Raw genomic sequence first — 12,859 nt, 5'->3', positions numbered from 1 at the left:
CTCTGATGCTCATAAAATTCTGAGCATCAGAGCTGCTACCACCAAGGCTGGTGCTAAAAACGCTTCACAGTTTTGTAAAAGGGGGGATAAAATAAAAATACATAGACAAAGGTTAAATTGAACCAGCAAGAAGCTGGACTCTGCATACAATGCTTCACAGAAACAGTGACACATGTCTCCTAAAGCAATAAATAAATAGAAATTTTTTTTCTACCTTTGTCTTCTGTGGTTTCTCCTTTCCTCATCTTCTTGTAACTCTCTTCCTTCCATCCACTGTCTGCCGTCTCTCTTCCCCTATATGGCATCTTCTCTCCTTCTATGCCCCTTCCAGAAACTGTATGCCTCCCCCTTCCATCTCTCCTTTCACCCCATTGGTCTGGCATCTCTCTCCTCGCCTTCCCTCTCCCACACCTCTCCTCATAGTCTGGTATCTCCCCTTCCCTGATTCTCTGGCATCTCTCTCCTTTCCTTTTCTTCCATCTTTCGCTCCCCCTCCATGCTCTCACATCTCCCCCTTCCTTTTCCCTTAGACTGGCATACCTTCCTCCTACGCTCCAAGCCCTGGCATCTCCTTTAATTCCCTCCCTCATCTTCCTTCTCCCTCCAGCTGGGTACCGCAACACTCTTCCCTGCAGCTCTGCACTTCCCCACAATTGCCATGCTTCGGTTCCTCTTCTTCCTTCCTTCCTCCCCCCCCCTGCGGCACCATCAACTCTTACTCCCTCTAATGTCGGCCCTGCAGCTCCAGACTTCCTCGCACCTTCTCCCCTCCCCCTTTGGATCGCTATTATTTTAAATGTTATAGCCGCGGAGCTGTATCCATCAGTGGAGATGTCTAACCTCGGCCTGCCCCGGAACTCTTACTGCAACAGTGACTTCCTGTTCCTGCCTAGACGGGCGGCTGCTGCAGTAAGAGTTCCGGGGCAGGCCGAGGTTAGACATCTCCACTGATGGATACAGCTCCGCGGCTATAACATTTAAAATAATAGCGATCCAAAGGGGGAGGGGAGAAGGTGCGAGGAAGTCTGGAGCTGCAGGGCCGACATTAGAGGGAGTAAGAGTTGATGGTGCCGCAGGGTCCCGCGGGGGGGGGGGGGGGGGAGGAAGGAAGGAAGAAGAGGAACCGAAGCATGGCAATTGTGGGGAAGTGCAATCCCCCCAATGCGTCCCCTTACCTTACCGACGCGTGTGTGCGCTGTGAAGAGAAACTTTGCGCTGCGATGTAATATTTTGTGCGCGAGCGCAGGCCAACGCAGCTTAGCGGGAACACTGGGTACAGCATCAGTGGCTCTCCTCAATCTCACCCTCCCCCACAGAGCTTGTTCAGCAAGAGGAGGAGGAAGTGAATGGTTGTGAATCAGCTGCCTCCTCCTCCTCCTCTGCTGACCTAAACCTAACTGTTCATTTGAATTGCAGAACAATATGGAAGCCTACATGGTTCATATGAACAGTTGAGCCTAGGGTGACACAGAAGAAGTAGAAAGCAGACTGAGTTTAAATGGAGTGAGTACCAAATAGGGTTGGGGATCACTGGAATAGGTTAGGAAGGGAGGAAGAGAACAAGACTTAATGTCTTCCATGCGATTGAGAGGGAGCAGAAGAAAGTGAATTTGCCATGGGGATTGGGGCTCGACAGAAAAAGCTGAGACTGTGCCATGGGGATTCAAAGGGACCGAGAAAATTGAATATGCTATGGGGATAGAAAGGCAGAGAAAGCTGAGTGTGACATGAAGATTTGGGTGGGGGGGGGGATGAGGCAGAGAAAGCTGAGAGGGTGCCATGGAGATGAAGGGGTGGGGTAGAGACAGCTGTGTGCATTGGGAGTTGGGGGTGCAAAGAAAGCTGAGAATATGCCATGAAGATGGGAAGGAGGAAGAGAAAACTGATTGTGCACCATGGGAATAACAGAGGGCAGAGAAAGTTGAGATTGTGCCATAGGGGTAGAGGTAGGGCAAAGCAAACTTCAGAGTGTGCCATGAAGAATGGTGAAGGATGAGAAACAATGAAATTTGTGGATGGGAGGAGAAAGAATAAGGTGTGATTGGTGGAGAGAAAGAACAAGAGGTAGGGAGGTGTCTTGGGGAGGAAAAAAAATAAGTGGAGGTGTGTGCTTATAGAAGGAAGGATAAGTAGGGGTGTGTGCTATGAAGAGAGAGAATGAAAAATAAAGATATTGCATGCAGAAGAGTTTGAAGGCATCAGGCTGGGAGTTAGAGAGAGAGAGAGAGAGAGAGAGAGAGAGAGAAGTATAGTTGGAATGAGAGATAGAACTGGGGTAGCTGATGCCCAAGGAGGAAAAAGTCAGATGAGGAAATTCTGCACAAAAAAAAAAAAATTAAATGCAAAAGTTTTGAAATTCTATGCAAAAGTTTTGAAAATGTGGCACAGAATTTGTAATGCATTTCTGCATAATTCCCCCAGGAGTAACATATACATTTTTATATGGTGTTTGGATAAAACAGGACCCATACATAATTTCAAAATGCTTTGCAATGGTTCATACATATAGGATCCTTTTACTAAGCTGCAGTAAGCATTAACACGTGCATACTGCAGCAAAAAAGGGCTTACCGTGGGACATGTTCAGGTGTCCCACAGTAATTGCATGTGCTAGCCACATACTTAAAAGCTAGGCTTTTTTTTTTAGCTGGAGGCAGCTCATGACTTTAGAGTAGAAGTTTCAAACTCGTGGCCCATGGACCGCATGCAGCCCCGCCAGGTACTATTTTGAGGTCCTCTGTATATTACCATTGTTCTGGAACGTTGCTCGCCTCACTGCTGTAACCTCCCCAAGCGCTTTCCTGCGTCTGTACATGATTGTGAGGTGGAGTAGAGAGGAGAGGACAATCGTGCACAGACGCAGGAAAGCGCTTGCATGAGGTTACAGCAGTGAGGCGGGCAACGTTCAAGAATGCAAGGTAACCATTGGAGGCAGTGCAGCTTGTGCTTGTGTATGTAATCTCATGAACTCTCGCAAAACTCGGCACCTCTCCTGGTGGTGACTGCTTGATGTAAGATGGCGGTTGTGTCTGGTGCTGGAGGAGGTGAGAGCTGAAGGTGGTTGCGGACGTGACCACCGGACACTTAAAGCACAAGTTTTACAGGCACAAGTCGGATATTGATTCTCCCCTCTACAAAAAAAGCCTAGAGGAAAACACCAAAATCTTGTCTCTTGCAGTTGATACTTTAGAATCTAAATCACAATTTTGCATGAGGTAAAACTCTTTATCTATATATATAAAATTGGAGGTATGCATGTGTGTATGTGTGTGTGTATGTGTGTATGTGCTGCGATCACGCAAAAACGGCTTGACCGATTTGAACGAAACTTGGTATGCAGATCCCTCACTACCTGGGGTGATATGTTCTGGGGGTCTCGCGGCTCACCTGCACACGTGGGCGGAGCTACAAACAGATAAGCAGATATCACCCATTCATGTCAATGGAAAAAATGGAAAAAGCTGCCATTCTCACAGTAATTCAAAAACGGCTTGACCAATTTGAATGAAACTTGGTATGCAGATCCCTCACTACCTGGGGTGATATGTTCTGGGGGGTCTCGCGGCCCACCTGCACACGTGGGCGGAGCTACAAACAGAAAATCAGATTTCACCCATTCATGTCAATGGAAAAAATGTAAAAAGCTGCCATTCTCACAGTAATTCACAAACGGCTTGACCGATTTGAACGAAACTTGGTATGCAGATCCCTCACTACCTGGGGTGATATGTTCTGGGGGTCTCTCGGCCCACAACTCTATGTTGCTTGCTCAAGGGTGGGTTCACCCAAGAATTTATATGTTCTTGCTCCAGGAGGTGAAACTAAAATGTTGTTTATAATCACGTTTTGCGTTAGTTGTATTGTATTCATTTTGTCAAATATTTAACATTATAATTTGAATATTGCACTTTTTATTAAGCTGTAAAACAATAATTTCATTCACCACTATAAAGTATCTTTATTTGAATCCATTTACAGTGTTATTGCTATAATTAAATACCCGTGCAACGCCGGGGCATCAGCTAGTAGTTTATAAATCTTTCCTTAATTGCTTCTGATAAGTTCAGCTGTACACAGCTGAAAGCAGTACAACATGCAGAAAGTGAAAAACTATCTAAACTTTACTTTCTGCATGTTGCACTGCTTTCAGCTGTGTATAGCTGAACATATCATAAGCAATTAAGGAAAGATTTATAAACTATAATGAGCTTTACCTCATGCAAAGTTGTCATTTCTTTAATAAGACAGTAACTATTTTTTCTGCAGCCCTCCAAGTACCTACAAATCCAAAATGTGGCTCTGCAAAGGGTTTGAGTTTGAGACCGCTGCTTTAGAATAATATAGACACAAGCATAATCAAGAAAGCAGTTACAAATCATTCATAAGAAAAAAATATTAAAATAATGGTCAGTAGTATACGGAAAAAAACAATGTGATTGTGAATTAATGGCTGTTGTTAATAAAACAACACTGAAGAATTGGCTAACACACCTTGTCCTTGGAACAAAAAAGTCTAAAGGAGTAAAATAGATCTGTGAATTTGTAAATGATGGACATCAGTATGAGCCCTTGATGAATCAACGAAAACCTCTGGCTCAGGCAATATCTCAAAAGGTGACCAGCACCAGACCGTAGTCTAAATGAGAATAGCCTCATACATCATATAGTCCATACAAAATTGATAAATATATAAATCAAATAGCACTCCCAAAACAAACACAATAGACTTTTGCACCAAGGCGAAGGGGTTGTAAAGGCTAAATATATACATACATACCCTAAAGAACTACCCAATAAACAAAAACCCGCCTAATTTATGATAAATGATAAATCATTTATCGAGTGCCATTTAAAGTGCCACAGTCACACAATCATTTAATCACACTCCTTTAAAATTTGTTGTTCCAAGGACAAGGTGTGTTAGACAATTCTTCAGTGTTGTTACATTTTGATTATTATTGGCTATTATTTAATTAGGGTTACATTATTGTGCTGTTGTTAATACAAACATCAATATTATAGAATTAAAGCAAAACTGTACATGAGAAGCTCCTCCATAACCAAAGTTGATTAATCTAGTCTGACTCGCTTCTGCATAGCTGAAAAAGGATAATTACCATCCTCTAAAGCAGGGGTGCCCACACGTTTTTGGCTTGCGAGTTACTTTTAAAATGACCAAGTGAAAACGATCTACCGACAATAAAAATGCTAAACATATATTTATTTATATATATACCGAGTGTACTTTATATTTAAAATATACAGTTTATTGTTTACCTTGCATAACAGCATGAACATGTATGGCACAATACAATTCTGTGGCATTTGACACTTGATTGACATACACTACAGCCAGTCTGAGATCTCGTCTTTGGAACAGTTACAAAAAGACGAGATTTCAGACTAGCTATACTGTATGTCAATCAAGTGCTAAATGCCACAGTGGAGATGGATGATAGGCTAACAGCTATTTTTTAATGACATGTGATCTACCCACACTACCTGTACTGTATTCTGTGGCTTGTGATTCACTCGTTTTTATGTTGCGCGATAGAGTTTATTATGAAAGGCAGGGCTCTGCGATCGACTCGCTTTGCCTTTTCAATCAACCGGCAGATCGCAATCGATGTGTTGGGCACCCCTGCTCTAAAAGCTAAAGAGAAAATCTGTATGCTCTTTGAGTTCTGTGTGCTGATTCTCAGTTTTCGTCTTCTAGGTGGAATGAAGGAAATCGCACTATATACAAGCAGGCAGTACCTGAGAGGTCTGGTGGGATGTATTTCACACTTCACCCTATCCACAGACTATCATATTTCATTGGTGGAAGATGCTACTGATGGGAAAAACATTAACACCTGTGGGTCAAAATAATGACATTCAGCCTTCCAAGGCATGGAATCATGCTCTTGTTTTCGTTTTTTTGTTTCCAAGACCAAAACGCTAATATTGCACTCTGAGGCTGTCCGCTGATACGATCACATAGTTCCTAAACTATGTGGAAGAATAAACTGAAGAGAATTCGCTTGCTGGGAGCCAAGATTGAAATCTCTGTGATTGTAGATCTGTTAAAGCGAGCATGGGATACCTGTGAGGAAATGTTTTTGCTTCAACAAGGACCTAATACTGTTGCTACTCACAAAATATGTCTTTTATTATTGCATAAGCCCCTGTGAGGCACAGATTGTGGACTCTACTTTCAAAACTGCTGAGTCATATCAGATCAGGCGCTCTTTGGAAAGTAGAGTTAATCCCACTGATATAAATCAATATTCTGAAACCTGAATATGCTGCTCAAGTAATACCGTGGAGCATGGTTTACCTACCCCACCCCTCTTTTATCAAGCCGCACTGCCAAGCAGCGTGAGCTAAAAACCGAGCCGCCCTTAGGAATAGAATGAGAGGCTCGGCATTTAGCGTGGCTTGATAAAGGGGGGTAGGGGTTAATGTTTAGGAAAGGAGCATGGAATATTTAGAACTCAGTAAAGTTTGCAGTTTTTCCCCACATTACAATATTTATACTTACTAGAAAAAAATGGAATTTGGCTAGGAAAAGCATTTAACCATCCTTAATCCTCCAAAACTGTGTTTACATAGTTGAAATATTTTTTATGTTTATTCTCATTTATAAGCAATCTCTTTATAGCCATCTCTTTCTCTCTAAGCAGCCATGTGTGTTTTACAACCACAGTAGATCATGTATTGCAATAAAGAGAACTGTTAACTAGTTTATATTTGGCAGAAACCACTTGTTTTCTAAATGCTTACCTCAAAGGGAAGGGATGGCACTCATATCTTTTCCAGTAGTAGCTCATGACAAGTTTTACTCAGGTACAATAGGTTTTCCTCTCTTTAGAGAGTCTGCAATTTAGAGGGCCCTTTTAGTTAAAGAACATGTCTACCACAGAAATACATGGTGTCAGGTCAAAAGCACGCCGTGACAAAGGCGCGTGGAGGCACGCGCTGCAGAAAATTACTGTTTTTAGGGCTCAGACGGGGGGCGTGGGGGGAACCCCCCCACTTTACTTAATAGAGATCGCGCCGGCGTTGTGGGGGGCTTGGGGGGTTGTAACCCCCCACATTTTACTGAAAACTTCACTTTTTCCCTGTTTTTAGGGAAAAAGTTAAGTTTACAGTAAAATGTGGAGGGTTACAAACCCCCAAACCCCCCACAACGCCGGCGCAATCTCTATTAAGTAAACTGGGGGGGCTCCCCAACAAAAACCCCCATCGGAGCCCCTAAAAACTGTAATTTTCTGCGGCGCACACCTCCGTCTTGCGCTCAGTTGTCGGCGCGCGCTTTTGTCTTTCGCGGGGTTGTCCATGAACCGAAATACATTAATGCACTGGCATAAGAACATAAAAATTGCCGCTGTTGAGTCAGACCAGTGGTCCATCGTGCCCAGCAGTCCGCTCACGCGGCGGCCCTTAGGTCAAAGACCAGTGCCCTAACTGAGACTAGCCTTACCTGCGTACGTTCTGGTTCAGCAGGAACTTGTCTAACTTTGTCTTGAATCCCTGGAGGGCGTTTTCCCCTACGACAGACTCCGGAAGAGCGTTCCAGTTTTCTACCACCCTCTGAGTGAAAAAGAACTTCCTTATGTTCATACGGAATCTATCCCCTTTCAATTTTAGAGAGTGGGAAGCACCAGGGATGGTGGCACACCCCGCACCTTCCTCTCCGCCCCACCACTTCATCGGCAGACTTCCATAGCAAAAAGCTGCACACACAATTTAAACAATCATTTAATCTGTACAGCAGTATAATATATGTGCCAAACTTATCTTTCTGGCGTCTGGAGCAAACCACACATTCCGCTTGACCGACGATAGGCTAACTGTTTCACCTCACGGCTGCTTCAGGATTTATCTGGGACAGGACCATCACACTTCCATGCTCAGAATTTGCCCATGCATGGGCAAATTCTGAGCAAGAATGTGGGCCGGTCCTGTCCCTGATAAACTCCGATGCAGCCATGAGGCCTATCTTCGGTTTGGAGGACTGTGTGGTTTTCTCCAGACGCCAAATACTGGTAGATAAGTTAGAACATAAGAAACGCCTTCACTGGATCAGACCAAGGTCCATCTAGTCCGGCGATCCGCACACGCGGAGGCCCATTTAGGTGCTCCTTTTTGGAGACCCGGTTTTCCCGTATCCCTCAATATGATCTGCAAGAAGGTGTGCATCCAACTTGCGTTTGAAACCCAGCACAGTATTTTCTGCCACCACCTCCTCCGGGAGAGCATTCCAAGCGCCCACCACTCTCTGTGTGAAACAGAACTTCCTGACATTTGTCCTGTTTAGCACATATATTAATTATACTGTTGTACAAATTAAATGACTTTAAATTGTGCATGCAGCTTTTTGCTACGGATGTTTATCTGCTGATTAAGTGATTTACCCTTTCTATTTATAAGAAGGGTTTCCTATATAACAGGGTTCTGAGGCTTTTCCTCTGTTTAATAGCTTTATTTAACTTCCTATTTAGCTATTTGAATTCAGATTCTGATCAATGTGATATACACACAGCATTCCTGAATATAGTTGATATACATTTTGTTTTTGCTGTATGGATTGATAGTTGGTATTGAACCCCATTATTTACCCTTCTCTATTGAGAATATTGACCATTTAAACATACTCTCTGTTTTCTATCTCTCAACCAGTTCTCAATCTATCTATATATATAAAATCGGAGGTATGTATGTGTGTATGTATGTGTGTGTGTATGTGCCGCGATCACGCAAAAACGGCTTGACCGATTTGAACGAAACTTGGTATGCAGATCCCTCACTACCTGGGATGATATGTTCTGGGGGTCTCGCGGCCCACCTGCACACGTGGGCGGAGCTACAAACATAAAATCAGATTTCACCCATTCATGTCAATGGAAAAAATGTAAAAAGCTGCCATTCTCACAGTAATTCAAAAACGGCTTGACCGATTTGAACGAAACTTGGTATGCAGATCCCTCACTACCTGGGGTGATATGTTCTGGGGGTCTCGCGGCCCACCTGCACACGTGGGCGGAGCTACAAACAGAAAATCAGATTTCACCCATTCATGTCAATGGAAAAAATGTAAAAAGCTGCCATTCTCACAGTAATTCACAAACGGCTTGACCAATTTGAACAAAACTTGGTATGCAGATCTCTCACTTCCTGGGGTGATATGTTCTGGGGGTCTCGCGGCCCACAACTCTATGTTGCTTGCTCAAGGGTGGGTTCACCCAAGAATTTATATGTTCTTGCTCCAGGAGGTGAAACTAAAATTGTTGTTTATAATCACGTTTTGCGTTAGTTGTATTGTATTCATTTTGTCAAATATTTCACATTATAATTTGAATATTGTACTTTTTATTAAGCTGTAAAAAAATAATTTCATTCACCACTATAAAGTATCTTTATTTGAATCCATTTACAGTGTTATTACTATAATTAAATACCCGTGCAACGCCGGGACATCAGCTAGTCCATAATAAGAAATTACCTTTGATCCCAGAAGTCTTTCATGAGGTACTTTGTCAAATGCATTTTGAAAATCCAAATACACAGCAAAAATCAGTTAACCTTTATCCACATGTTCATTCATACCTTCAAAGAAATGAGTAGATTGGTGAGTCATGTTTTCCCTTGACTAAATCCATGTGGGCTTTCTTTCATTAATCCATGCTAATGTATATGTTCTTTCACTTTGTAAAGTCTCTACCATTTTGCCCAGCACTGACATCAGACTCATTGGTCTATAATTTCCCAGATCACCTCTGGAACCCTTTTAAAAAATCAGCATCACCTGCACTATGCAGGATTGTAAAGAAAAATTACAAATTACTAACAATAGCTCTGCAAGTTCAGTTTTCAATTCTATCAGCACTCTGGGATGTATACCATTTGGTCCAGGTGATTTGCTACTGTTCAGTTTGTCAAACTGACCCATTGCCTCTTCCAGTGTTACAGAGATTTGTTTGAGTTTCTCTGATTCATCATGTGTGAAAAGGTGTGGTGGCCATATTATTCCACTCTTCAAGGTAATATATAGAAATAAAACAAAAACATAAAGGAAAGAAAACAATATCTTTTTATTGGACTACTTAATGTAGTTTATGATTAGCTTTCAAAGGTAACCCCTTCTGCCTCATATCTGAGTCCTTAATTCAGCAGAAAACCAAGCAGATAATAACTAGACTTCCTGAGAAAGTAAAGGAAAAGGAGGATTTTTTTTTGTTTTTTTACTAGCTGAAATTAGAGTAGAAGATTGAAGGGAAAGTATTAGATTCTATGCTTAAAGCAAAATCAAGGATATACAATTCAGGCTTACTTAACACTGTAAATGGATTCAAATAAAGATACTTTATAGTGGTGAATGAAATTATTTTTTTACAGCTTAATAAAAAATACAATATTCAAATTATAATGTGAAATATTTGACAAAATGAATACAATACAACTAACGCAAAACGTGATTATAAACAACAATTTTAGTTTCACCTCCTGGAGCAAGAACATATAAATTCTTGGGTGAACCCACCCTTGAGCAAGCAACATAGAGTTGTGGGACGCGAGACCCCCAGAACATATCACCCCAGGTAGTGAGGGATCTGCATACCAAGTTTCGTTCAAATCGGTCAAGCCGTTTGTGAATTACTGTGAGAATGGCAGCTTTTTACATTTTTTCCATTGAAATGAATGGGTGAAATCTGATTTTCTGTTTGTAGCTCCGCCCACGTGTGCAGGTGGGCCGCGAGACCCCCAGAACATATCACCCCAGGTAGTGAGGGATCTGCATACCAAGTTTCGTTCAAATCGGTCAAGCCATTTTTGAATTACAGTGAGAATGGCAGCTTTTTACATTTTTTCCATTGACATGAATGGGTGAAATCTGATTTTCTGTTTGTAGCTCCGCCCACGTGTGCAGGTGGGCCGCGAGACCCCAGAACATATCACCCAAGGTAGTGAGGGATCTGCATACCAAGTTTCGTTCAAATCGGTCAAGCCGTTTTTGAATTACAGTGAGAATGGCAGCTTTTTACATTTTTTCCATTGACATGAATGAGTGAAATCTGATTTTCTGTTTGTAGCTCCGCCCACGTGTGCAGGTGGGCCGCGAGACCCCCAGAACATACCACCCCAGGTAGTGAGGGATCTGCATACCAAGTTTCGTTCAAATCGGTCAAGCCGTTTTTGAATTACTGTGAGAATGGCAGCTTTTTACATTTTTTCCATTCACATGAATGAGTGAAATCTGATTTTCTGTTTGTAACTCCGCCCACGTGTGCAGGTGGGCCGCGAGACCCTCAGAACATATCATCCCAGGTAGTGAGGGATCTGCATACCAAGTTTCGTTCAAATCGGTCAAGCCGTTTTTGCGTGATCACGGCACATACACACACACATACATACACACATACATACCTCCGATTTTATATATATAGATTGGTAGATGACTATACCAAAGTGTACATATTTAGCTATTATCGAAGTATGTTATATCTTAAGGTTCTGTTATTGGGCTTATTCTTTTTAACATTTTTACAAGCGATATTGCTGTCAGGTAAGATTTCCCTACTTCTTCCTTACTTCCACTTTTGTGGAGAGGGACCACATCCATCCATCTCCAGTCCTCCGGTACCACTCCTGACTCAAGAGAAGTATTGAAAAGATCAGCTAGAAGAGCCACCAGAACTTCCCTAAGTTCCTTTAGTACCCTCAGATGTATACCATTTAGTTTAGCTAGCTCCTCATGAACACAATCCTCTGAAATTTGATCAGGGTCTACCATGCCTCCATCCCTATATGCATTTGTCTTCTGCGGTCCTATTCCTGGTACTTCAGCTGTGAGCACAGGACAGAAATATTAAGCAGTTGAACCTTATTTTCATCAGCTTCTACATATTTCTCCCCTTCACCTTTGAGTTTCACAATGCCACTTTTGCACTTCTTCCTATCACTAATATACTGCATCTATTATATAATTGTGGGTCATCATATCTGTTTCAGAACTCCTCTGGAACTCCTCATCCTAGTGGATGATACAATCCAACCTGGCAAAAGGTACCTCTTTCCACAGTATCAAACAGACAACAGATGCAACCAATGTGGATAGGTTTCACACTTGAAATTGAGAGTAGTGTGGAATTCATTAAGGGCTTTCAGAATTTGGTCGGTCAACAAAATTATATTGATAAAATCAATCAAGCTGTGATGCATTATCTCAAAAAGCAGGGAGGAAAAGGGTTATAAGCCCTGTGTTGGAAAATTTAGGTTGTGTAACTAGATACTTTCTCTTGGAATAACTCCCAGAACACATATTTGGCAGGGGAAGAACAACCTGAGTCATGTCTTACAGCCACATGACCTAGGATGAGAATACACACACACTCTACTTTCTACATTTGCCTGAATCAGGTTTGAAACCCAGCTCTGTTATGATATATCTAGGGTTACCAGATGTCTGGATTCCCACAGACATGTCCTCCTTTTGAGGACATATCCAGGGGTCTGTCCAGGTTTTGAAAAACTTTCCTTCTGGAAGGAGGGCATCCGTGCATGCAAGGATCCGACATGATGACATCACACACATGTGCACGTGATGTCATTGTGTCATATCCACGCATGCATGGATGTCCTACCTGATGAGAGCAGGCAGTGGGGGGGAGGGGGGAGAGGGGATTGGAGACGTGGCTTGGGGCAGACTTGGGGATGAGATTGGGAACATGATGAGGTGGAACTGGAGCGTGAAGGGGCGGGGATGGGTGATACTGGACAAGTCTGGGGGCCGGGTCTAGGGGTCTGGATTTTCCAGATGGAAAATCTGGTAACCCTAGATATATCTTAGTGCATTTAGCGTTTATCAGCAGCGGTT

At 42.5% G+C, this 12,859-nt stretch overlaps 1 protein-coding gene across 3 annotated transcripts in view; it reads left to right on the top strand.

The window, feature by feature from the left end:
* Positions 1-6,729, top strand: part of EGFLAM (EGF like, fibronectin type III and laminin G domains) — a 207,886-nt gene extending 201,157 nt beyond the window's left edge. For all 3 annotated transcript variants that reach the window (XM_033932625.1, XM_033932615.1, XM_033932635.1), the window contains exon 23: positions 5,717-6,729. In XM_033932625.1, coding sequence (XP_033788516.1) covers positions 5,717-5,871 — 155 coding nt within the window. In that variant the 3' untranslated portion in view covers positions 5,872-6,729. The remainder of the gene's footprint in view (positions 1-5,716) is intronic.
* The last annotated feature ends 6,130 nt before the right edge of the window (positions 6,730-12,859 follow it).

The sequence above is a fragment of the Geotrypetes seraphini genome, chromosome 1 (assembly GCF_902459505.1).
Source record: "Geotrypetes seraphini chromosome 1, aGeoSer1.1, whole genome shotgun sequence".
Classification (NCBI taxonomy): domain Eukaryota; kingdom Metazoa; phylum Chordata; class Amphibia; order Gymnophiona; family Dermophiidae; genus Geotrypetes; species Geotrypetes seraphini.
The sequence above is the reverse complement of the archived record's forward strand: the minus strand, read 5'-3'. Positions and strand labels throughout refer to the sequence as shown.